Source organism: Oreochromis aureus, linkage group 4, assembly GCF_013358895.1.
Source record: "Oreochromis aureus strain Israel breed Guangdong linkage group 4, ZZ_aureus, whole genome shotgun sequence".
In the NCBI taxonomy this organism is placed as follows: domain Eukaryota; kingdom Metazoa; phylum Chordata; class Actinopteri; order Cichliformes; family Cichlidae; genus Oreochromis; species Oreochromis aureus.
This window is the reverse complement of record NC_052945.1, coordinates 21,905,253-21,931,028: the sequence shown is the minus strand read 5'-3', so window position 1 is coordinate 21,931,028 and position 25,776 is coordinate 21,905,253. Positions and strand designations below refer to the sequence as shown.

Genomic DNA, 25,776 nt, shown 5'->3' with positions numbered 1-25,776 from the left:
CAGACGAGGGGTGTTAGGTTTGTAGCATAAACCTATTTGCTGGAACGTTCAAGACAATTCTACTACACAGCAAAGCAAGACACAAGTCAGCAAAGTTCTTTGTATTGCTCGTGCACGAGGGAAAGACCTGTGACAAGCGTTGTTCCTTCGCTTGACCCCAGTTGCTCTCGTCTGCTCCCTCGTAACACTGCTCTTTATTGCGGCTACATGACTATGCATAGGTTCATTAACCTATGATGTCTTACATAGACGTACATGTGAACAAAGAATACCAGTCTGTGCATAGTGTAGGTATGTGTGTGTGTGTGTGTGTGTGTGTGTGTGAAGATGTGACCCTGTGAATGACTCCCCCAAAGCTGGAGCCAGGGGTCCAGTGGTCCACCTAAACAAAAGGCACCTATACTTAAACAGATACAGAGTAGGTGTCCTCCCATAGCATAAATCAGTAAGACAAGGTACGACCTCTCTCATGACCTTAAGATGTGTCTGTATGCCAGAGTGCTCTGGGAGGCACACAGAGTCTTTGCAGACTGCTAAGGATCAGACCTCTATCATTATGCAATTGATTATAAAACTCTAAGCATATATGAGTACATATTTCTAAGCATAAATGACAATCCACAATATAAACCTAACAAGGGGTCACCCAGGAGCCACGGAGCAGAGGCCAGAGGGGGCTGCAGTGACTTACCCGCAGGCTCTGCTGGCAGCCAGCTGTGCCAGAGAGGACTGAGCCCCAGGCTCAGAGGTCAGAGGCCTGAGGGCCCCCCACCCCCTGGAAGGGGCCCAACCGGATCACAGGTTCCAGGCCCTGCCAAGCAGCCACCAGGAGTGAGCCGGTACATACATGGGCGCCCAGCCCCAGACACCAAGAACCATCAACGCACCGACGTCTGAGGGCACCAGCCTGGGTGCGGTTGTTGCACAACCTGATATCACTGCAAAGTTTGAAATAGACATGCACTTGCAAGTGCTGCAGTAGAAATAAAGAATGACAGGGACTGGGTCCATACATATAATGCACACAAATATAAACCTTGTACTACTTCTTTTAAATAGTTTGGAGTTTGAGATCTTTCCTAAAAACAGATGGTTAGAGCATAGGACCTGTGATATGAAAAAGTCTCTTGATGCATTGTAAGTTTTAACATTTGAAAATTTCTGTATTATGAAGTAAAAAGAGACTATAATAAAGTCACTGAAAAAATTATACTTCTCTATTTTTTCACCTTAACGTGATCTTTGCGTGTCTTAGTGACCATAAAAGCTAGACCAGCAGAAGCTTAGCCTTCAGGTGGGACACCCAAGTTGGTCAGGTCTTAGGGTAGAGGTCTGACAAAGTGCAAACCAATTACATGACAAAAACAGTTACCCAGAGTAGGGCTGCCATAATTAGTCGACTAATCACGATTACGTCGACTATCAAAATCATCAACGACTAATTTAATAGTTGGCGCGTTGTTAGAAGCTTTGTAAGATCCTGAAAAACGCAGGAATAAGTAGCAAGTAAATCAGTAAAACGGTAAATCGGTTTGACTGAGATTAGAGTTATCGTTTTCACACAGCTGAAAAAACGTCAAACAGAAAACTGATTAAACAGAAGTGTGAGATGGTAAAGAATTTACTCCAGTGTCCTGTTATATTTTAGATAGCAGGAAGCAGATGACTGAGTTTATTAAACTCCACCGAGACAATCTGCAAATTTCATTAAAAGTTTAATAAACTACCATCTTGTCTTTCTTTTAGTTAGCACATACTTCAAGCTGTAAGCTAAGGATAGTTATATAAAAGCAGACGCATGCTGGTGCAATAAGCTGTTCGTTTTACGTTCAATGGATGTATGATCTGATTAGTCGAATAATCGCAAAAACAATCAGTGACTAGCCAACTATCAAAATAATTTGTGTGTGGCACCCTGAATCCAGAGCACCCCACCCAGCCCCCACACCTTTCTCGCCTGCATTGCCACCTTGTGCCCCCTTTACATTTCTGTCTTCCCCCTCATATATGCCTGTCTAGAACTGGCCCAGAGTACAAGGCCAGTTTACCATCTCCAGAGACAACAGCAGACAGCAGGTGTATTTGCAGATGAACAGTCTGAGGACTGAGGATTCTGCTGTTTATTCAGGCGAAGGCAGTTTTCCCATCTCCAGAAAAACAACAGACATGTGCAGATGAACAGTATAAAAAATGACTGACTGAAGCTGTTTGTGCAAAATCTTAGAGTCATCCTGTCTATATGACAGACATTTATCAAGTGTTATCTTTAATTTTACTTTGAAAATAATTTTTAATATATCAATTTTTTAATGTCAATTTGAACAATGTTTTAGTATATCTGACATGTTAATGTATTATATTCTACACTTTTCATTAAAAATGTATTCTTCCATTAATTATTATTTATTTTGAAGTAACTAAAACAGAGCCATCTTTCATCTTTTATGGAATACAGTATTCAAATATCCATCTCCATGTTTTAATTGTACCAGAATGTGAAGAATTCTAAAGTTAGTATTTGCTAAATCAATTTGTTTGTCACGTTTTTGGGGGTTTTTTTGTTCATAACATGTTAAAAACAGTACAATTAGAATAATATTGGTGCTAAAATTATAACCAGTGATATCACAATACTCAGTGACATTTGGTTGTGAACAGTTTTTGATTTCTGCAGCCATATAAATGTGGATTTAAAATGTGCAAAATGATAACTGTTTAAAAACCACTCATAATAAATACTTTTGGGTAAAATGATCTACCGCTGGTTTATCCCAGCAAACCAAAGCATTAGTAAGCAGTTACAAGGTTTTAAGATTTTTGAAATAATACCAAAACATGTAAAATTTATATTATTTAATATTCTTTTTAATTACTAGATGATCTAAAAAAAGAAGAAAAAAAGCATTTTAATGTATTGATCCACTGATTTTAATACAAAATCCTTAATACTATATTGTTTTCGGATATATTAAATGTAATGAAACAATCAGTTGTTTCACTGCTGTTATTCTGAATTGTGAAATAAAAAATTACGTATGTAGGTCTAAGTAGGTCCATAATAGACACAACTCACTGATTGCTTCCAGTTAGACCAACTATGATGTATATGATCCTATGCAAACTCATAGGCTTTCTCTGTTACTGGGTTATAAAAACTTTACATCAGATTGTGAAGCAGAGTTCACAACACAACAGACACCAAACAATATGTTGTCTGTAGGTCTGCTAGTGTTCTTAGCTGCTGGATGTGAGTCTCTGTAGATTTGTTATATTCAGCATTTCTTCTTTGTGTTGTAATTTACAACAACACATGTCTTTTTTCAACAGGTGTCAAGTGTGAACAGCTGACACAGCCAGACTCTTTGAGTGTGCTTTCAGGTCACCCTCTGACCATCACCTGTAAGGTGTCTTATTCTGTGCGCAGCTATTGGACTCACTGGAATAGACAGGCTCCGGGAAAAGGACTAGAGTGGATTGGAAGAGCAGCTTCTGGAAGCACGCCTCACTACAGTCCTTTACTCAGAAACAAGTTCAGCATTTCCACCGACTCTTCCAGGAACACAATGATTCTAACTGGACAGAATGTGCAACCTGAAGACAGTGCTGTGTATTACTGTGCCAGAGACTCACAGTGACACAAAACACTAGTGGACTTGAACAAAAACCATTCAGTGTCTACACAGCTCTAACATTAACAAACCACAGGAGGAGCTCTTGGACCACTGATGCTTTCAAGTTGTCATAGGTGTTAAAGAAAGTAACTGTATATATGGCAGTGATAAGATGCACTACAAACAATATTAAAAAAAAAAAAAATCAGTTAAGATGAACATAGTACGTGATTTGACTGAAGACTTCAACCACCTTGAGACAAATATATTTTAATGCACTTCTATGTAGAAATAACTACAATCATTCATTAATCCAGACATGACTGGAACATCTGTGTGGCTGGTTGATTTGTGCTCTCTGTACGGTAGCCACTACTTGTTGATAATCTAATTTAAAATAGGGGCTCAAAAGAAAAAAAAGGATGAACACTATATCCTTTCTGTGGGGAGGAGTTAATGCAAAACTTGGATGGTTTTAAAGAATACTCTTGTGACTGAAGTGTGAATGACAGGAGTGAACTCACAGTTTAACATAATGGACATATCGCTCAGACTGCTGATTATCTTACTGTTCTGGGGAGGTATAGTTTCAGTCATTTTGACCTGAATTTCTTTTAATGATTTTCCAACTCACAGCAGGTGACAATTTTCTTGTTTGTTTTGACAGGTGTTGATGGTCAGACTTTGACAGAATCTGAACCAGTCATTAAAAGGCCTGGAGAGTCCCACAGACTGACCTGCACAGCCTCTGGATTCACATTTAGCAGCCATGATATGCACTGGGTCCGACAGACTCCTGGGAAAGGATTGGAATGGGTTGGTTGCCGAAGTTAGTGCTGGTAGTAGCAAATACTACTCTCAGTCAGTCCAAGGCCGGTTTACCATCTCCAGAGACAACAGCAAACAGCAGGTGTATCTGCAGATGAACAACCTGAAGACTGAAGACTCTGCTGTTTATTACTGTGCTCGAGAGTCACAGTGACACAAGAGGAAGAAACACTGTACAGAAACTCAGAAAACCAAAAATGAATAAATTTTATTCTGCAATTCACATTTACAAACTGAAGTTCCTTGAACAGCTGTACAAAATCCAGTCGTCTTTATCCTGTCTACATGTATCTAATATGTTTGGTATAGTATGGTTCAAGAAAATTATATATTCTAGTTCTTCTCATTTTCAGAATTCTTGTACAGAATTCTGAAAAGAATAAATTCTTTGTCCCAATTTTTAGTTAGTGTAAAAATGACATTTTTAAAAACATTCAACATTGTAGACTGTTGTTGCATGAGTTATCTACTGAGGGATGTATTTTTGATACATCCTCTCCTTTTATAACCTGTAGAGTGACAAATTTCCAAAGACAAGAAGAGAGAGCAGCTAAATTGGGTCTTAATGGTACTGCAAACAGAGAAATGGTTAGGGCCGCAGCGATCCACTGTGTAACTCAAAAAACTTTCAGGTTTTAAAATTCATCCATGATTCAAAAAAATAAACGGCATGTGGCCTAAACGATAATCACACTTGGCAATCTTTCTTCTGTAAAAAACTTCACATCAAATTTACAGAGGAATTTATCAGATATTGACAGTGGCTGCTAGAATTACACTAAAGAAAAGAGCAAAAGTGAATAATTCATATGCTTTACACAAATGCTTAAAATATACTAAATTAAAAAAAAGGAATAAAAGTTCTTATTATTAGATAACTACAGGCCAATCCACATCCACAGCTCCTGGGATCAGCAGCCCATGTGATACCAAATATGCAAAATGGTAGCTTTTACAACTGGTTGCATTTTAGTCTATTGTTACAAGATATGAGAACTAAAATCTTTGGCAAATTGATAAGAAAATATGGATGTGGTACACATGCAAACTGACATGAGGAATTGAAATGTGCACTTTGTTTCTCTTACTAGCATAAACACACCTCACACCTGCTGTTTGTGATGCTCCGTTGCTCTTTGCATTCTTTCACTTCTGTGTTTTGGTACTTTTTTGAGACCTAGTTGTTACTCAGTGCTTCCGCTTGCTGCTTGCCCTGATCACTCTGCCTTATTATGCATAACAACTGTGCAACAGACTTCCTGCCCTATTTTCGCCTTGCTGAACAACTCTAAACAATGTAAAAGTACAACTCTAACATAGCTTAATGACAACTGAAATTGAAGAGTTCTGCGTTCACCAGAATCTGAAGGTATGTATAATTTAGATAAGATTAAAGTTGTTCCTTGTTGTGTTCACACATGATATTTATAATCAGTTTTGTAAATCAAACTAATCTCTTCTTTATTTCAGTGCCATGGATTGTGTCACCAAACATCACATTGTACCCAGTCTCGGATGGGGAATTTGGAATCTCACCAGTAAGGCTCATCTGCTAAATGGTTTCTTTCCAGACAAACTGGCTTTGGAGTGCTTTCAGGACAAATCACCAATGAGTCAAAACAAGAAGCCAAGCAGAACGAAGCTACAAAGTGAAGGGACAGAGCAGAAAACCTTTAGCCTGAGCAACAAACTCTCAGTGTGGGGAAAAGGATCAACTTTTACCTGCAAAGCTAATCACAATTATACTGAATATAAGAAGACAATAAGCATTTGTCACAGTAAGTATGTACAGCTACTGTCTCAAAGCCCATATTCAACATGAACATTTGCAGGTATATCTAAAGCAAATTAAGAACAGTCTTAAGATAAAGTTTATAAATTAGCATGTTTTTCTTTAATTCCACAGAAATTCACCTTCTGGCTGATTAATGGAGTGCCACAAATGAAAAAAAAATGTGCAGAGAGTAAAACACAACTCTTATTATCAGTAAACTTTTTTCTTGAGTCAGAGGATGCAAGTAAAGCATTTAACATGCAGAGGAGAGCAAATGTGTGTCAGATCTGCTGAGAAGACTATAAATATTGCAGGTAAGATGATATTAGCATTACAGGAAATTCAGGCATCTTATGACCAAAGAAGACCTTAAATAATATTTTTGCTTTGTTTCATGGTCCTCCAGTTCAAACTCCATAGAAATCAGGATCTTGACCAGATCTGCTGAAGGGAACAACTGTCCTCATGTGACCTCTACATCACCTTACAAGTCAATGGTGATTAAAATTAAAAAAATATATATATTATGATTTTCCTGAAGGCTGAAGGCCCTGGCCTCCTTTTAATCATTAGTCAATTAGGTACTGGAAGAAAGACAGAAAATTTACCTGCAAAGTCAATCAAGGCTTTTCTGCAAGTTTATAGTCAAACTCTACCAGCTATATTTTTGGTAACAAGCTACTCTTGCTTCCCTTTTAGGCAGCTGATTTATCTTTGTTGTTTTATACTTTAATGGTTTCTGTTAAATAGATTAATTGATTCCCTGATTTGTCTCACTTTAGTGGAGCTTCTTCTGGTCCAAAGTAAGGAGTCAAGATCACAGACACTCTTATGCTCTGGATGGGTCTTCAACGCTCATATTAGATGGTTTAACGAGTCTCAGCAAAGATCTCCAACAACCACTGATATCAGCAAGAGAGTAGATGGACATGCTAGAGTGACCAGCCAACTTATAATTGATCACTCTGAGTGGAAAACAGGAAAGATCTTCACTTGTACAGTATCTGACAGGTCTCTGAATAAAAATATCACAAGAAATATCAATCTCTGTTCAGGTAAAGTGAAAACACTATTATTGTGATACACAATAAGATTTTTTTGGTTTTGGTGTTTTTTTCAAGTACCTCCATCATCCTCACAGCTAGTTGGGGTTTATGTTCAGGGACCATCACCACTGCAGCAGCCTGAGAACAAAGGGCCCGTGACTGTTATCTGTCTTCTGGTTGCCCCTAGTCTTAATGATTTCTCCATCACCTGGAAATCAGCTGGCAACAGAATTCCTGACTGTTATGTCCTTACTAATCCTGCAGTGAGTCACAACAATGGGACAGAGACTCAACAAAGCTTCTTTAATGTGTCAGCAGAAAATTGGGATGCAGATAAACAAGAGTTTTGTGAAGGAAAACATCCATGTTCCAATCAGGGCAATGAAGACCATATAAGCAAAAACAGAGGTAATGTTAGAAATATAACAAATTGCTTACAGCTCTTTCTAAACTTCATGTTCCTCTGGTTGTGACTATATTTTTATGGTTCTCTCCCTTTAGTGTTTTTCAAGACCTTTGTGTGCCAACAGTGAAGATAATGCAACCAACTGCCTCTGAACTTTCTAAGTCTGACATCCTAACGCTTGTTTGCCTAGTGTCTGGATTTTTCCTTGCTAACATCATAGTGTACTGGGAAGTAGATGGCCAGACTCTCCCATCCATGCATTACGTTAACAGTCCTCCATGGAAATACTCAGGGAGCAGCTCTTACTCTGTGAGCAGCAGACTAAACATATCCAAAACTGAAGACAAAAGGTCTACGTATTCTTGTGTTGTCAAACATGAGTCATCTGAAGCACCTGTTGAAACCACTATAACTGATGTGTTTGGAGAGCTGCTGTTTAGCATTTAATATTTACCTATTATTTCCATTATATTCATTTGAACAAAACTGACTAAAAATTATCAACTTATTACTAAAACTGTAATGCACACCTTTCCAGCCTCAGTGATCTACAGCCAACCATCAGCCAACCTAAAAAAAACAATGAGGTTTTCACCCTCATTGTTTTTTTCATCATCACCACCTTATTGGGTATCATAGCTGCATTGATTGAGGTAAGCGCCTGTCATTTGATTGTTTAAAAGTAAGATTCCAGTCCAATTTTCAAAATTATACTGTGCATACCATTATTATTATTATTATTATTATTATTATTGATGTTATTTTTTTCTTATTAGTTTTTGTTTTTGTTGATTCATTTTAAGCCTGTGCTATTATTACAGTTTGAACAGCATGTATGCTGACTAGTTTGAACATGTAATGCTTTGTGTTTCCATTGTTATTAATTGCATTGTTTATGCTTTACAAAATGTTTTTTTGTATTTTAGTTTTTTACTAGGTGTGACATATATGCAAGATGAAGAGAGAAAACAAATACAAAATTGAATAAAGGAAATTAATGACTAAATGCCTTAATTCCTGCGTGAATTTAGAAACATGCTATCTTACCTCAAAGAGTATTATGATGACACATACTAGTATAACACCATGTTTATCCTTCAGAAAATTGCTTCATGCACCAAGATATTGTAATTCTCAGATTTTCCACAAGAGTGAGACAAAGCTCCATGTGCAGAAGCAGCAATATAGTTTCCACCTATATGTGAAAAGCTACTCATGTTGTGATTTTAAGATGCTGATAAATGTCGTGTTATGAAGAGGTGCATTCATTTGAAAGCACAAAGACTGTTGTTGCAACCCTTCTTCTTTGCAAACATATGTAGTGTCCTTGTAAATCTGTAAACTCCCAGTCTTTGAATGAATTGCATTTGTGTACTTTGCTGGTTTAGAAGAATTCACAACTGGCAGGGAGAGCACTAAACACACTAAAGCTTACTATTGGCAACCTCTGAAGTGATCTGTTGCACATTCAAACTATCCCATATTTTCACATTAAGAAAAACACATTTATTAACATTGGAATATCAGTATTTAATACACTACCAGGACACATCTTCTTATTTAATGTTTTTTCTTTATTTTCATGACTATTCACATTGTAGATTCTCACTGAAGGCATCAGAACTATGAATGAACACATATGAATGACCTGACATCATGGCTCGTCCTTTTCATAGCATTTGTGTTGAACCTCATCGATTGCTTTTTTGCTTCCCCCTGAGTTCTTGTGCTGCTCACTATTTCACCATGTACCAGGACACACTGATTGATGGTCAGTTAATGATACTTAACATTTTATCTGTCTCACTCGTTTCTCTCTGTTATCATCTCATCAGCTGTTACAGGTCAGAGTATGGAGTCCATTCCTTCCAGTCCTGTAGTGAAAAGGCCTGGGGAGACTCCCAGTCTCTCCTGTAGAGGATCTTGTTTCACATTTTCGCTGCTGTTCTATGGATGGTATAAGACAGCAACCAGGAAAAGAGCCGGAATGGATAGGAGAAGGCTTTTTTAACTTCCAGCAGAAACAGATATGTGAGCTGTTTGAGTGGACATATAGAATTACCAAAGACAACAGCAACAGTATGACATATCTGAAACTTCCATCCTTAAAACCAGAAAACTCTGCTGTGTATTACTTTGTGAAAGAAAAACCATGGTTTAAGTAATGACATAAGCTTTACAAAAACCTTCGGCCATACAGCTTCACAAGAGCCTAGAGGGGGCAACAGATGATCAAAATATGATGTTCAACTCACTGACACAATAACACCTGCGCTTATCGTCTATGAATGCTTTTAAAATATAAAAAATACTTTTGATTATAATGAAAAATAATATGGAAAAATATCATTCAAAAACTCTGAAACATCATTTTTAAGAGGGATACAAAAATAGATAGACATAATGGCACATTCAAGAATCCTGGGGTAATTTTCCAAATTATGCATTCACAAAATATGTTTGTAGGAGCATCCTCTGTGAATCAGAGCTTCTTCCTGAGTTAAATAATAGATACATATTATATTAACACAATTTTAAGTGAGAGTCCTCTTGTGAGAGGGCTCTCAGAGTCCTTCTCGATATGCAAAGTGAACTTCCTGATAGTCTGCTATTAAGACTTGAAATCATGGCACGGGTTAAAGATGAAGATGAGACGTTATCATCAGATCAACTTCAGTACCAACATGTTCTCATTAGCTCTGCTGGCTGCTGGATCCTGTGAGTCTCACTGAGGAACTCACACTATGATAAAAACACAATGACTGTTACACTGTTTCAATATTCCACATGTTTTCCTCCTCAGGTGTAAAGTGTGAACAACTGACACAGCCAGGCTCTGTGACTGTGCATCCAGGGGCTCGTCTGACCATCACCTGTCAGGCGTCTTATTCTCTTAGCAGCGCTCGAACATTTTGGATCAGACAACCTGCAGGAAAAGAACTGGAGTGCATTGGTAGTGTACATATTGGACACAGCACATGGTACAAAGACTCACTAAAGAACAAGTTTAGTATCGACATAGACTCTTCCAACAGGATCGTGACTCTGATTGGACAGAATGTGCAGCCTGAAGACTCTGCTGTGTATTACTGTGCCAGAGAACCACCCACAGTAACACAAAGCATCATGAGACCTGAACAAAAACCCCTCAGTGACTGAACACATGAAGCCACAAGAGGATGAGCCCTCAGACCACCAATGATTTCAGGTCAGCACAATAAGAAGAAATAAAATGTCACTTAAAAATCAACAGCATGTAATTAAAGAGTCATAATAAGTTGGACATAATAACCATAAAAGTCTAAACGATCATTCTGTTGGTCTTGCTTTTTGTAACACTAAGTTTATTTCTACTACATTAACATGAAACACAGGCTTTTGACAGACTGATTACTCACACAGGGTGTACCTTGCCTCTTGCTGGATGACCCCAAGTTAGAAAAGTAGTTGAAAAATTTAATGCATGGATAACAAAATAAATTAAACAACAAAAGCAAAACATTTTATTTTTTGTTTTTCCCGTATTGTTAATTAAATCATTTAACTTCACTTCTGTCCCAGATAGCATTTTTTCCAACATAATAGAAGATAACACAAGACTGAACTCACTGTTATGCTTTATCAAAAATGGGTCTTTGTCTGCTTTATATGTGTTTGCGTGTGTACGTGTGTGTGTGTGTGTGTGTGTGTGTCTCTGTGTGTGTGTGTGTGTGTGTGTACTACATCGCATCTTGAACCTTTTTTTTTTTTTTAAGATATATTTGAATAATATTTAAGCCTGACATTTTAGTCCCTCCCTAATAAAATTTAGATGGCTTACTTCTGTCCTCTTAGAGCCTGGCTGTCATCTTGTCTAATGGGAAGCACTTCCTTCACAACTTCACTTTCAAGATGATGCTCAGACTCTCTGTTCTGGTGACAGCGCTCTGTCTGCCCTGTAAGTCATATAATTTTATAACTGACTCATTATTATTATTATCATTTATTTATTTTTTATTTTTTCTGTTAATTTATGAAGTGACTCTTTTCTCCCAGTTTCATTCATCTCACTGGTTCTTTGCAGGTGTGAATGGTCAGGCTTTGGAGTCCATTCCCTCCACGTCAGTGTTGAAAAAGCCTCAGGAAGCCCTCAGTCTTTCCTGTAGAGGATCTGGTTTTGACTTTGGCCAGTATGGAATGCACTGGATCAGACAACCAGCAGGAAAAACACTAGAATGGATGGGAGTTATTTGGTATGATGCAAGTAAAACCATTTATGCCAGCAGTGTGCAAGGACGTATAGAAATCACCAGAGACAACAGCAACAGTATAGTGCATCTGAGCCTTTCCAACCTAAAGCCAGAGGACTCTGCTGTGTATTACTGTGCTAGAAAGCCACAGTAACACAACCCTTCACTAGAGCTGAACAAAAACCCCTCACTGAATAGTCCTAACATGAAACCACCAGAGGAGGAGCCCTCAGACCACTGATGATTTCAGATCAGCATAAAAAGTCAATACATAACATTGAAACATAATCTGGAAACAAAGCTGATTATTAATTCCAGTTCTAATAAACGTTATTTCTCACAGAGGAAGGTTACTTGTCTTAATCACTCTTCTTTTCTTCAACAACCAAAAGCACAATGCTATATATGTATTCTGCTATACATAACCCTCAAAGTAAACCACATTGCTGTATGCTCCCATGAAAGCATAAAAAATGTGAAAGTGCTGCATAGTTTAGTAGTTACAAGTTCAGACTTGGTCCAGCAGGTGAGTCCATGTTTACAAACAAAAATAATGTTGACCAAAAGAATGCATTTTAATGCTTTTTTTGATTAAAAAAAAAGAAATGAAAAACATTTCACTCAGATATTTTAGAGGCCCAAGGACTTTGCAACCTGGTCTTCTATTGTGTGCCTTTCTCTTGTTCTGTCTATATTCCTGCTGTTTGTATATATCTCTCATGTTTGTTATTTATTCCTGCTATCTTACTATTTATATTTTATACCTGCACAGTTGGTGTGGAGCACAATTTTGTTGTACATGTACAATGACAATAAAGGACTGTTCTATTCTTTTATAGAATTTTGCTCTTCGTTTTATACTGATTTGATATTCAGCATTTGACACCCAGCCTCTATTTCAGGCTTTAATTTGTTTGTGCTTTTTATCCAATTTAATTTATTGCTTTGCAGTACAACTGTACATCCCTCAGGAGTTATGGATAAAGATATAATTTTCCCCTTTTTGCAAGTTGTCATTATGGATTATTCTTCTAAGGGATAAAACAGAGTTTTAAATCTAAAACACATTGAAGTGTGCAAAAAATTACTCATACTCTATATGCATTCAAACAGTAAAGACTGAACGACACTGCAGAAAATAAAACACCTCAACCAATCACATAAATGTACAGGTTAATTTTGCCATGTGAGACAAATGAAATCAACTTTTAGTTGTTTTTACCCCCAAATTTAAATTTTAATGTTGATTCAGATGTTTTTTTTTTTAAATCTTTAAAGCTTAAGTATGTAATGCATATGTAGCATATATATCCTTAAGACAAGGAATGCTAGCAATCTGTATGCTTATTTATTCCATTTATTCATTTATTCACAACAAAGCCAAATAAAAACGTAAATTGACTACTTTCTTTTTCATTACTTCTCTTGTTGTTTTAATTTTAATGAACCCTAATAAAAAACACATTTTGTCATTACACTGCACATATGATAAACCAGCTATATTAAACATCATTAAGTACTAAAAGCTACAATTAAACTAAAGAATAACTATCTTTTTGAGCCCCTCCCCTTTTTGATATCATGATGCAAATCTTCATCCTGTGCTGGTCTTTTATATTGCATAGAGCACCAGAAATCACATCTCCACCAGGATGATGAATACACTCACTCCTCTGCTCATTGTTCTCTCTCTGCCCTGTAAGTTGTATTCCTTCTTATTTTTCTCAAATCAAAAAACATCAAGTGATACTCATTTGTGGCCCCATTACAACTTTCCAGGTGTCTCACTTGTTCCTCACTTCTTTCAACTCATCAGGTGTTACAGGTCAGAGCATGGAGTCCATTCCTTCCAGTAGTCTCTCCTGTAGAGGATCAGGCTTCAGTTTTGATTGCTGTGTTATGATCTGGGTCAGAGAACCTGCAGGAAAACCACTGGAGCTGATCGGGAGCGGCTTCTCAACTTCCAGCAGAAACAGTTATGCAAGCAGTTTGAGAGGACGTGTAGAAATCAGCAGAGATGATAGCAACAGCATGGTGTATTTGAGGTTGTCCAATTTGAGGCCAGAGGACTCTGCTTTTTATTACTGTGCCAAAGAGAAACACGGTGGTTAAAGCAGCTGAAGAGGCTTTACAAAAACATCCTGCCATCTATTTTTAGAAGAACCTAAAGGAAGCAGTTGTTCATCAAAAACAGGGACACCGGCTGATGAGACAGTTGTAAGAAATTTCTTTAATAAAAAAGATGATAATGATAATAAGAAACATTATTTAGAAAAAAAGCAAATAATGAAAATAATGGACATGGATAAAAAAAGATTGCCACCTATCAGACATTTATTAAACGTTTTAAACAAAATATTTTTAATAAGACCAGAAGCTCCCATGCTATCACGTTGAGTACCAACCTGTTGTCTGTAGCTCTGCGGCTGCTGGATCCTGTGACTCTCACTGAAGTCAAGACACTAACAGCAGGATCACAGCACATTAAGTGTTACTGTTATTACAGTGATAGTCAATGTTTTTTCAAAAACATTTAAACATGAACAGTTGGCACAGCTTTCCTCTTGAAATGTGCACTTACTGAATCCTGAAAACAACATTTACAGAAAAAAAATCTGAACTTTTGATGCACAGGTCTAACTGTATATCTCTGTGAATGTAGAATAAGATTTGAAATATCAGTTTTATCTTTTATTTTCTGTTTATGAACGCCCACATAAACTTGGGTTGTAAAACATATATTTGAATAAAAGAAATCAATTAAAGAAGCTCTGAACTGATATGACAAACCCATTTTTTTTTCCAATTCTTCATTAAATTATTTTATGTATATGATATAAAATGAAAGCTTAGACAGATGGATTCATCTTTTTTTAACTTTCAGTGTGTATCAAAAGTGTTTAGAAAACAAAATCTGCAAATTCAACACTTAATTAAACAAGAGACATAAGCTGAATTTTTTTAAAGAAAAAACTGTTTTTTTTCCTGTTTAGTTCATATAAACCTCCACTGTTTTAAATAGTTTAAGCACTAATTAAGCACAATAATTTAACACCTTTTTTTTGCACAACCCATTTTCCATAGTTCCATTTTATAGGAAAATACCTAGCTAGACCCAAATGTTTCTGCAGTCAGAAACACATATTTAACTTAAGGGTTGCATAATATGTGAGAGTTATTTTTACAGGTGGAAACTTCAGTAATCGTTCTGTTATAACATTTTTGTATCCATGTATGCAAATTGCACTTACTCACAGTCTCCTATAAGAGTTGAGATCATGCCATCAGTGACACAAAGGAGGGAAATCATTGAGTGCAACATGTTCTCTGTAGCTGTGCTCCTGCTGCTGCTGGTTTCTGGATCCTGTGAGTCTCAATACGGAAAAGACAGAATATGATTATAAGATTCTGCTGAAACACAGATTCAGTATTCAACATGTTTTCTCCACAGGTGTAAAATGTGAGCAGTTGACACAGACAGCATCTGTGAATGTACAGCCAGGTCATCGTCTGACCATCACCTGTCAGGTGGCTTATTCTCTAAGCAGCTATCGGACAGCTTGGATCAGACAGCCTACAGGGAAAGGACTGGAGTGGATTGGAGATGCACATTATGGATACCCCACATTTTACAAAGATTCATTAAAGAACAAGTTCACCATCAACTTAGACACTTCAAGCAAGACAGTGACTCTAAGTGGACAGAACATGCAGCCTGAAGACACTGCTGTGTATTACTGTGCCAGAGACCCACAGTAACACAAAACATCAGTAGAGCTGAACAAAAACCTCTCACAGCTTCAACATGTGTAACATCCTCCACCAGAAGAGGAGCCCCCAGACTACAGAACACTGTTATCTGCTGCATGTCGCTGTTTAGCGCTGGAAAATGCCATGATAATATATATTCTTTTAAAGTTATAGTTATAGATAAAGTTTTATATTTTGTATTTCCAATTCAACCTTAATAACCTGCTCAATTTTTGACATTTTTTATCTGTAATTAAGTAATTAATTAGTTTTAAAAAGTTCTTAAAAGTTCATTAAAAGTTCTTCCATCTAAACCTTTGTGTAAAACCAGCTGTAATAAAGGTTAGAATTGGTTTTGTTTCATTATTTGAAAAAAAAAAAAAAAGCAGGACTCATGCTAAAGTTCAGTGAATTTATTTAAAGTGAATTCAAATACATACAAAAAGCTTGGCACTAATGAAGGTCCCAGTAGGACAGGGCTGACTTTTCCACAAATCCACACTGATACACAGATTCTCTCATAAAAATACCAAATAGCTCTCCTCTCTTCAGCAGAAATTATGAAAGGACAAAGGTCTAGGAGCCAACTTTTGCTAACTGATGCAATGCAATGATCCAGCAAAGATTGACGGTCGGACGTTACATGAAGTAGTGGCTGCAAACAGTACATAAGGAGCAGGTGTGTGCATGAATAACCTGAGATGGCTCCCACCTCTACACAAAAATAGCACAAAGGATAGAAAGAGAGAAAATAGAGAGAACTGAGGACAAAGCAATCTTCCTGAAATATGCACATTATCTAAGTCATCACAGGGGTAGATGTGATGTTTATTGTTTAGTCAAAGTTTTACAAATAAAAACGTGTTTTAGATTTAATTTTAAAAAAACAATAAAATCAACAGTAAACTTATATTTGTCACTTCCTCCCAATGATATCCTGATATTAATCTTCAGGCTTTGCAATTTGCATGTTTTCTCTGTTTCAATCATCAGAAAAGATGGAAAAGTCAATGACCCTGTGTTTCTGGCTGCCTGGATATCAGGTTGGACCCTCTGGCTTCTTAAAAGAAATCTTAAGGACACTTCACATACAATGTGACGACAGCACTGCTGTGCCCAGAAACCCACTATGTCGAAAGCTTGCTCTGTACCATTCTACTTGTCCTAGTAGAAGAAAGGAATGACAAGGACCGGGTACATACAGTGTATATGAAGATCATAGCTAAACAAAATAAAACACAACAAAACAAAACAAAACAAAACAAAACAAAAATTATGTACTACATGGCAAGCCAGGCAGCCAGTGCGACAAACAGTTCTCAAACTAGCAGTCTGGGCAGCACGCTTTCCTTCGTAAAGCTATTATAACATATCATTCTATTCATCTGTTAGTTGCTAAAAATATTTCCTAAGTTCTTTATATACTGCTGAGTTTACTTTGTAGGAGGAGTCTATGTAAAACTGATACCTTCAGCAGATTTATATATCTTGGCACCCAATCCACCAGAAGCACTGCAGACTGGACAAAGACATCTGACCTTAACAATGATCAGGAAAGTTTATTTTGCTATTTTACTGATTTTGTTTTTTTTCTTGACTGGTAAGGACGTTTTTACATTTTTTGTACAAATTAAATGTTATGAAGTAAAGTCTTTGGAATAATAAGCCATAAACATTTCTGTAGGTACTGAAGGTCAAACACTGACAGAGTCTGAATCAGTGGTTAAAAGGCCTGGAGACTCCCACAGACTGACCTGCACATACTCAGGGTTTGGTGGTGATATTGGTGCTGCTTGGATCAGACAGGCTGCTGGAAAAGGTCTGGAATGGATTGCTTGGATCAGCAGTGGCAGTAGCACCTGGTACTCTCAGTCATTCAGAGGTCGCTTTACCATCTCCAGAGACAACAGCAGAAAGCAGGTGTATCTGCAGATGAACAGCTTGATGACTGAGGATTCAACTGTTTATTATTGTGCTCGAGAGTCACAGTGACACAAAATGAAGAAACTCTCTACAAAAAGTCAGCCAATCAAAAACAGGAACAATTTGCTGCCAGCTATTTTTTCCCCTTAAAGTTACAGAAATTATAGTTAAGTTATCGAAACGCTCAAAAATTTAAAAACACTGCCTCAATGGGAAATGCTTTTGTGATGTCTTGTCTGAATTTAATTTTTCATCAGTTAAAAAAACCCAAAACAAAGACACATTAAAATCTAAATTTCTCTTTTAAATACTTTTCTTTTAATTATGCCCAAACCAATACTACAGTACAACCACAAGGCCATTCATTCTCTCTTATAATTGGTCATTGTCCTTCTGTACAGAAAGCAAAGCTCCTCACACACAGATATAAAGATTAATATCAGCCTGGTGCAGGAGAAAATGAGAAGTTTCGGGTTATCACCCTCAGTACAAGTTCTCTGTAGCTCTGATGGCGCTGTTGGATCCAAAGAGTCTCACTGAGGCAATGACAGTATGAAAAAAATACATGATTTTATTGTATTGTTTTATCATATTAGAGACCCTGCAGGGACAGAACTGGAGTGGATTGAAAATACAAATTATACTGCACAAGGACAAGTTGACTATTATCTTAGACACTTCAAGCAAGACGTGTTTTACTGTGCCAGAGAGTCACAGTAATACAAACCATCAGTATAGCTGAATAAAAAATCCCTCAGAGCCTCAACACTGGTAAGTGTTAATAATCAATAGGTCAGTCATGACAAAACAAGAAAATGTCCATAATTAAATCACAATAATGCATGACAATGACAACAAAATTCAATTTCACATCCCTAATCAAATTTCCACTCCCTCACTGTGATAATCTTCATGCAGTTCATAACAGCACAAAACATCCAAACTCCACTTGTTGCTTGCAGGTTAATCCATATTTCTATTTTATTCTGTCAGTTGTAATCTGTATTAAAAATAAACTTCCTCCCAGACACATATAATAACTTGACATGGTGCATTTTGTTGAACCAGAACAAGAGAAGATTCCAGAAGATCACTTTCAGCACCAACATGTTCTTTGTAGCTCTGCTGCTGGTTCCTGTGAGTCTCACTGAAAAGAGCCACTGACATCATGGATGTTAAGCACTGTTACTTTATGCACAATTAAATGCAGTGTGAACAGTTGACACAGCCAGCCTCTGTGACTCTGCAGCCAGGTCAGCGTCTGACCATCACCCGTCAGATCTCTGCAGGGAAAGGACAGGATATTCTGCAGACTGCAGATTCATACTACAAAGATCAACTGAAGAATAATTACAGTATTGAATTTGAAACTTCAAAAAGAAAGTGACTTTAAAATTGACCAGATTTGCAGACTGAAGTCACTGGTGTGTATTACCATAGAGTCAGAGGAAAAACACAGCCCATCAGCATAGCTTAACAAACCCCCTCAGTTGTAGCATCAAACTACCAGAGGAGGAGCCCTCAGAACATGAATGAATTCAAGATTATTTTTCTCTGGAAGTCAGTTTGTTGATAAATTCTCCAAGGAGAGTCTGTAAGCACATCTTATAATAATAATAATAATGATGATAAAATGTCACAGAATTAAAATAATTTCAATGAGAAATTTAAATATAGTGAGATGAAATTATGCTTGTTGATTTGGGGTTTTGTTTGAAATCTCACCATATTTACTTTTTCAAGTAATTTGTCCCTTTTGAAAGACAGATAACTTGTTTTTAGGTTGAGATAGAAATTATTTAATGAATTAATATAATATATCTGTAAAGAGACATCATCATCCACAGACCTCCAAAAACCTGTGCAGATACTCAAATTGCAGACCACAGTTTCTCATGAAATACATAATCATCCTTTTTTTGCTTCCACAAAAATCATTATATCTATAGTATTAATTATAAAACTGTAGCACTGCAGTTAATGTTCCCATGACTCTTCATTTATGTTTTCTCCAATATTTTTATTACTGATATGATCATGTTTGTGTTTTATTATCAATAAACGTCATTAAGAAAATTGATAATAGTATCTTCACCTTCACCTGTTCTATTGATATAATCAGTGGCTGACTTTAAAACAGATTTATAAATATTACATATGCTAACTATATGGCTAATTGTGACTGGTCTTAAAAATTGTGGGGTGAATGCAAAACCACAATATTTTTGCATGTTGCTCCTCCTCTATAAATCTGACTTCAGATGACAGGTAGCTACGGACACACAGTTTGACAGTATGGACTACAGGACAGGACTGCTGCTGTTAACTATCTGCTGGGCAGGTGAAAATACTCATAGACCCTGATATTACACAACATTTATTTCTCTCAGCAAACTATTTAACTTAGTGTGATTTGATGCACTTGACAGGTGTTGATGGTCAGACTCTGACTGAGTCTGAACCAGCAGTTAAAAGGCCTGGAGAATCTCACAGACTGACCTGTACAGGCTCTGGATTCACATTCAGCAGCTACCATATGAACTGGGTCAGACAGGCTCCTGGAAAAGGACTGGAGTGGATCGCATTTGTACACACAGGCAGTTCTCATTTCTTTTACTCCCAGTCAGTCCAGGGTCGATTTACTATTTCCAGAGATGACTCCAGCAGTAAAGTCTATCTACAGATGAACAATCTGAAGACTGAGGACACAGCAGTTTATTACTGTGCCCGACAGACACAGTGAGACACCGCAACAGGAGAGTCATACAAAAACTACTTCCTCTATTTGCCAACAACACAAGGAATACTGAATTATATCAAAAAAGGTGGAATTTTCTTTAGAAATGCAAGACGAAATTTTCCTCAATGTACTCTAATGCTAAGTGGTAATACACATGTCACATACAATGCTATTCTGTATTAAAGTGATATCAAATTTAAGCACAAATAAGTGAATTTCTGTTCTTTTTCTCAAATTGTTCTGTGTGTAAACAAAAAATGTAAAGAAAAAGACTCTGGAAGATTCATTAAATAAGTGACTAAAGCTTTTTTTGTGATAGTGTTTTTGTACAGTGGAAAAAAGTGTTATAACCTACCAAAAGTCAATCTGGTTTTTGCTTTTCATTGTTTTTTTAAGATTAATGTGCAAAATGTTTAATGGGAAGTGGGTTTTTTTCTTCTAGTATATAATATATTCTAATATATTGCAAGTTTATAGAAACCTGTGCTGTTTTAAGTAATTAATACACTGAGACAATGAAACATACTTGAAATATAAAACATTTTCTACAGTTGCTTTGTGTCACTGCGCTGAGATCACAGGCACTAAGAAGTTGACTATTTTATTTACATTTTTTAAATAATTTTATACAAAACAAGCTATTAAAATAGAGTCATTTATTAGAAAACATCTCATTTGATTTATTAAACACTACAATAATATTTAGCAGTGATTCATTGGAGGTTGTGCATGTGGCTTTGTGATAAATAGGTCCCTCTGGCTTTCCTAGCAAATGGGAAATTAAGGTCTCTTCCTGACAATGTGACACAGTTTGTTGCTGAGAAAAGCAAAGTTGTAGCCAAGCCATCTGGGGCGCACTTACGTCTGTGGTGTGCTGTCAAATACTGTGCATTTGTGTGTTCAATAGAAATAAAGACTAATAAAGGAAATCTGTGCCAGAAAGAGTACATAAAGAGCCCAGCGGCCAGCACTACTAGCAGTATGAGATATAATGTTCTGAAAATAGTGTGCGAATGATTGTCTTGAAAAAATGGTCAGTTTTAATATTTGAAAATTCTAATTTGCTTTAAAATTGCGAACAATATATATATATATATATATATATTAGAGATGGACCGATCCGATATTACGTATCGGTATCGGTCCGATACTGACCTAAATTACTGGATCGGATATCGGCGAGAAATAAAAAATGTAATCCGATCCATTAAATATCAAAAAAAACACCTCACAAAACTTGCGACAAGGCGTAACTCGGCTCATAGCCGTAGCATGTCGGAGCAGTGTGCCTCACCTGATAGAGCGGCTGTGTGTATTTGTAGCCTCTACCAAACCAGCATTTCATCTCCGAGGAAGTTATCCCAGAGAGAAGTAAAGCAAGTGTGTAAGTTCATCTCTGAATGTTTGTAAAGCGTTCCCATGTTAAGCTTAACAACCGATATATGGAGCGACTGACTCTCTCTCCCTCACCTTCCTGCAGCGACTTCAATCGTGAAACTGCTTAATGATCAGCTGATCGGCTTTTCTGTCGCGAGTCCGTCTCTTCTTTGTTTTTTGGTCCACTTTGCACCAGAAAGAGGAAACCAGCGGCGGAACAACAGCAGCACGTTTAACCTTGATAAGCTGTTGTTAGAATTTATTTAATATTACTTTCTACACCAGGATCCTTTTCTACGTAGCTGACGGCTGGTAACTGTGCAGGGGCGGATCTAGCAAAGTGTAGCCAGGGGGGCCGATAGGGCATGAACAGGGAAAAGGGGCACAAAGACATACTTTTCTTTCTTATTCTCATTTAAAATGCCTAGCTTTTAATAAATAATTATCTGAATCTTACACCCAAAGTTTTAATCTGATGTAAAATGTATAGAAGTCCATTACTGTATATAGTAACTGTTAAGTCTAATATACCCTAGTAAGCTATAGTACTTTTTTCTTTGAGAAGGTACCATCTGTGAATTCTGCAATTCTGTTGAAGAAAGATGTTGAATCTATTTAATTATTCTTGAAAAATAATTTATTTCTGTGCATTTTTTTTTTTCACCCTGCATCAAATTAAAGTTGATTACATCGATTAAGCATCATGAGGTGGAGGGTGGGTGGTTCCCTATTTTTTTTTGCTGGGAGTTTGCAACCCTATTAGTTAGGTTGCTTAATATTTCTGCTAAGTACTCTTTAAAATACCAGAATAGGGAGGATTAAGTTTATTAGATTGATCAGTGTTGCTGAACTATGAAATATTTTGGGTGCAGTGTATTTTTACATACAGGTATAACAGAATAGCTTTAGTGTTATTGTTTATTTAAACTTGAGTATGAACTTATACAAAATGCAGCAAGATATTAAAAAACAGTTTTATTGATTAAAAACACACTATATCGGATTCATATCGGTATCGGCAGATATCCAAATTTATGATATCGGTATCGGTATCGGACATAAAAAAGTGGTATCGTGCCATCTCTAATATATATATATATATAAAAAAAAAACAACAATTGGCAAAATGTTTATTATCATTTTTTAGTTTTTTACTTTATCAAAGAGCAATATTTTTTGCTGAGGAGTAGGAGTCAATGCAAAACTCCTATATTAACTAACTTTATAAGTGTTCAAGCCTAAGTCAGGGATGCAACCTCTTATAGACACAGCAGACTGGGCAAAGACAACTGACTTTAACAATGACCAAACCTGTTCATTTAGTTATTTTCCTGATTCTGTTTTGTTTCTTGGCTGGTAAGGACATGCATTTTGCTGAGCAAATTAAATGATATGAAGAAATGTGATAACTGATGAGTGGTTAACATTTCTGTAGGTACTGAGGGTCAAACAGTGACTGAGTCTGAACCAGTGGTTAAAAGGCCTGGAGACTCCCACAGACTGACCTGTACATACTCAGGGTTCAGCAGTGATATTCATGCTAATTGGATCAGACAGGCTGCAGGAAAAAGACCGGAATGGATTGCTTATATCAACCCTAGCAGTGGCACCTACTACTCTCAGTCAGTCAGAGGCCGGTTCACCATCTCCAGAGACAACAGCAGAAAGCAGGTGTATCTGCAGATGAGCAGCTTGACGTCTGAGGATTCTGCTGTTTATTACTGTGCCAGAGACCCACAGTGACACAAGAGCAAGAAACTCTGTAAAAAAACTCAGCACATCAAACCAAGACCTATTTTTTTCTATCATCCATAATCATACATCATCACATTTAAAAACAATGAAAAAGATTTATCAAGAGCTGTCAACAATAAGTATTCTTTCAGCATACTTCTATGTGCTAATATTGACTTCCGCTGTACAATTACGTTAAAAGATTTTTTTTCTTCTTTTAAAAAAAAATGCCCTAAAAAATATTCGGTTTATATTTTGGGGTCAGTGTCCATCTGAATGCAAAGTAAACTTCCTCACAGACTGATATACTGCAGCTGGTTCTAACAGGAGAAGAGAAACTTCCAGTAGATGAATTTCAGTGGCAACATGTTCTTTGTAGCTCTGTTGCTGCTGCTGCTGGATTTCGTGAGTCTCTGTGATGGTGCAGCCAATAAAGCTTCAGACCATCACCTGTCAGATCTCTTATTCTGTGACCACCTATTGGACAGCTTGGGCAGTCTGCAGGGAAAGGACCGAAGTGGATTGTGCTTGATACACTGGGGCACTCAATTTAAACATTAACTGTTGAACACATTCGGTATTAAATGAGAAACTTTAATCAACAGAGTGACACAGAAGTGACAGAATATGGAGCCTGAAGACACTGCTGTGTAACAACTATCATTAGACCTGAGCAAAAACCTCTCAACTGCCTGAATAGTTGTAACTTCCACCTAGTGGTATGGTTATGCAAATCTTCAGGCTATGCAGTTTGTATCTTCTCCCTCTCCTTTTTGTAAAGATTTTTGGTTCCTGTTTAAATAAATGTATGAAAGTTTGTCATCTCATGAAGGGACGGGAAAAATATCTCACATTGTTTGTGCATTTTTAAGGTCAGTCTGAATTATTTAACATACAATGTGTTATGTAGAAATTGCAATGACAGAGTTTGTGTTTGTCTGTGAGGGGGAGGAGCTGATGCAAACAACGACCTATATGAAACTATGATGGCTGAATATGTGATAAAGAATATAAGGCAGGAAATAATGATTAACCTCCACTGTAGATAAGAGCACACATGAGAATTCAAAGCCACCTGAGGAATTGTATTCCCAGTAAAACTAATTATATTATCGATCAGAAAAGCCTCAGTGTTGACAAGGCAGAGTCATGGCAAATTAATCTAAATAATTTATTTAACAAATGAGATCAAAAATAAGACCTGAGTGGCAACAAAAAGAAAAGTTAATCCACAGGGCAAGAACAATACCACCAAGGCAACGACAACAGTTTGATGCTGAGTCAAGCAAAGTCACAGCTATGCCATCTGAGACACACTTATGTCTGTGGTGTGCTGTCAAATACTGTACATGTGTGTGTTCAGTAGAAATAAAGAATAACAGTGAGCAGAAAAAAATAAAATGATGAAGTACAGGTAGAGCACAGTGGCCAGCACTAGTAGCAGTATACGATAAAATGTTATGAAAGTAAATTTTAATATGTAAATATTAAAAAAAAATTAATTACAAACAGAATATAATAAAATCATAGAAAACTGGCAAATTTTACATATTAATTTTCTATTTTATTCGTTTTTTTCTTTGTTAAACAGCAGTATTTTTTACTGAGGAGGAGGAGTCAATGCAAAACTCCCAATTCAATAACTTTATAAGTGTTCAACATTACGAGTTAGGGACCCAACCTCATATACACACTGTAGATTGGACAAAAACAACTGACTCTTACAATGACCGGACCTGTTCATTTAGTTGTTTTCCTGATTCAGTTTTTTTTCTTGGCTGGTAAGGACTTTTTTTAAACAACTGATATAACTGATATAAAAAAAAACTGATTAAACCAATGAATGGTTAATATTTCTGTAGGTACTGATGGTCAAACACTGACTGAGTCTGAATCCGTGGTGAAAAGGCCTGGAGACTCCCACAGACTGACCTGTACATACTCAGGGTTCAGCAGTGATATTTATGCTAATTGGATCAGGCAGGCTGCTGGGAAAGGACTGGAGTGGATTGCTTATATCAACCCTGGCAGTAGCAGCATCTACTACTCTCAGTCAGTCCAGGGCCGGTTTACCATCTCCAGAGACAACAGCAGAAAGCAGGTGTATCTGCAGATGAACAGCTTGACGACTGAGGATTCTGCTGTTTATTATTGTGCCAAAGAGCCACAGTGACACAAGAGGAAGAAACTCTGTACAAAAACACAGCACATTAAGCCAAGTCATAATTTGCTTTCTGCCATTAACAATTTCATCATGGAACAATAAAAAAGCTTCTTTAATCAAACATTTTAAAAATGCCATAAATATTTTGGGTTCATGTTTTTTATTTTTTATTTATTCATTTTACACACTCATAT

The 25,776-nt window shown here is 36.8% G+C and overlaps 1 long non-coding RNA gene, 1 pseudogene and 3 gene segments (V, D, J or C); all 5 read left to right on the top strand.

Annotated features, from left to right (window-relative positions):
• The first annotated feature begins 4,131 nt into the window (after positions 1 to 4,131).
• On the top strand, positions 4,132 to 4,655 carry LOC120439898 (annotated as a pseudogene).
• Positions 4,656 to 5,592: 937 nt separating this feature from the next.
• LOC116314901 lies at positions 5,593 to 7,902 on the top strand. 3 transcript variants are annotated; one of them, XR_005612826.1, is made up of 7 exons: positions 5,593 to 5,808; positions 5,910 to 6,217; positions 6,346 to 6,527; positions 6,620 to 6,710; positions 6,996 to 7,268; positions 7,376 to 7,667; positions 7,761 to 7,902. It is a non-coding gene; the product is annotated as an uncharacterized LOC116314901 (long non-coding RNA). The 3 variants fall into 3 exon arrangements; XR_005612825.1 differs by having other exon boundaries at positions 7,355 to 7,667; XR_005612824.1 differs by having other exon boundaries at positions 6,996 to 7,667.
• A 1,548-nt stretch (positions 7,903 to 9,450) lies between these two features.
• On the top strand, positions 9,451 to 10,910 carry LOC120439876. The segment is given in 2 exon segments: positions 9,451 to 9,744; positions 10,469 to 10,910. Coding segments are annotated over 2 exon segments (486 nt in total).
• A 3,084-nt stretch (positions 10,911 to 13,994) lies between these two features.
• The window catches only part of LOC120439873, a 61,805-nt gene continuing 50,023 nt past the window's right edge, over positions 13,995 to 25,776 (top strand). The window contains 1 exon segment of the V gene segment in view: positions 13,995 to 14,111. Within this exon segment, the coding sequence occupies positions 14,101 to 14,111 (11 nt within the window).
• On the top strand, positions 19,852 to 20,389 carry LOC120439894. The segment is given in 2 exon segments: positions 19,852 to 19,908; positions 19,997 to 20,389. Coding segments are annotated over 2 exon segments (360 nt in total).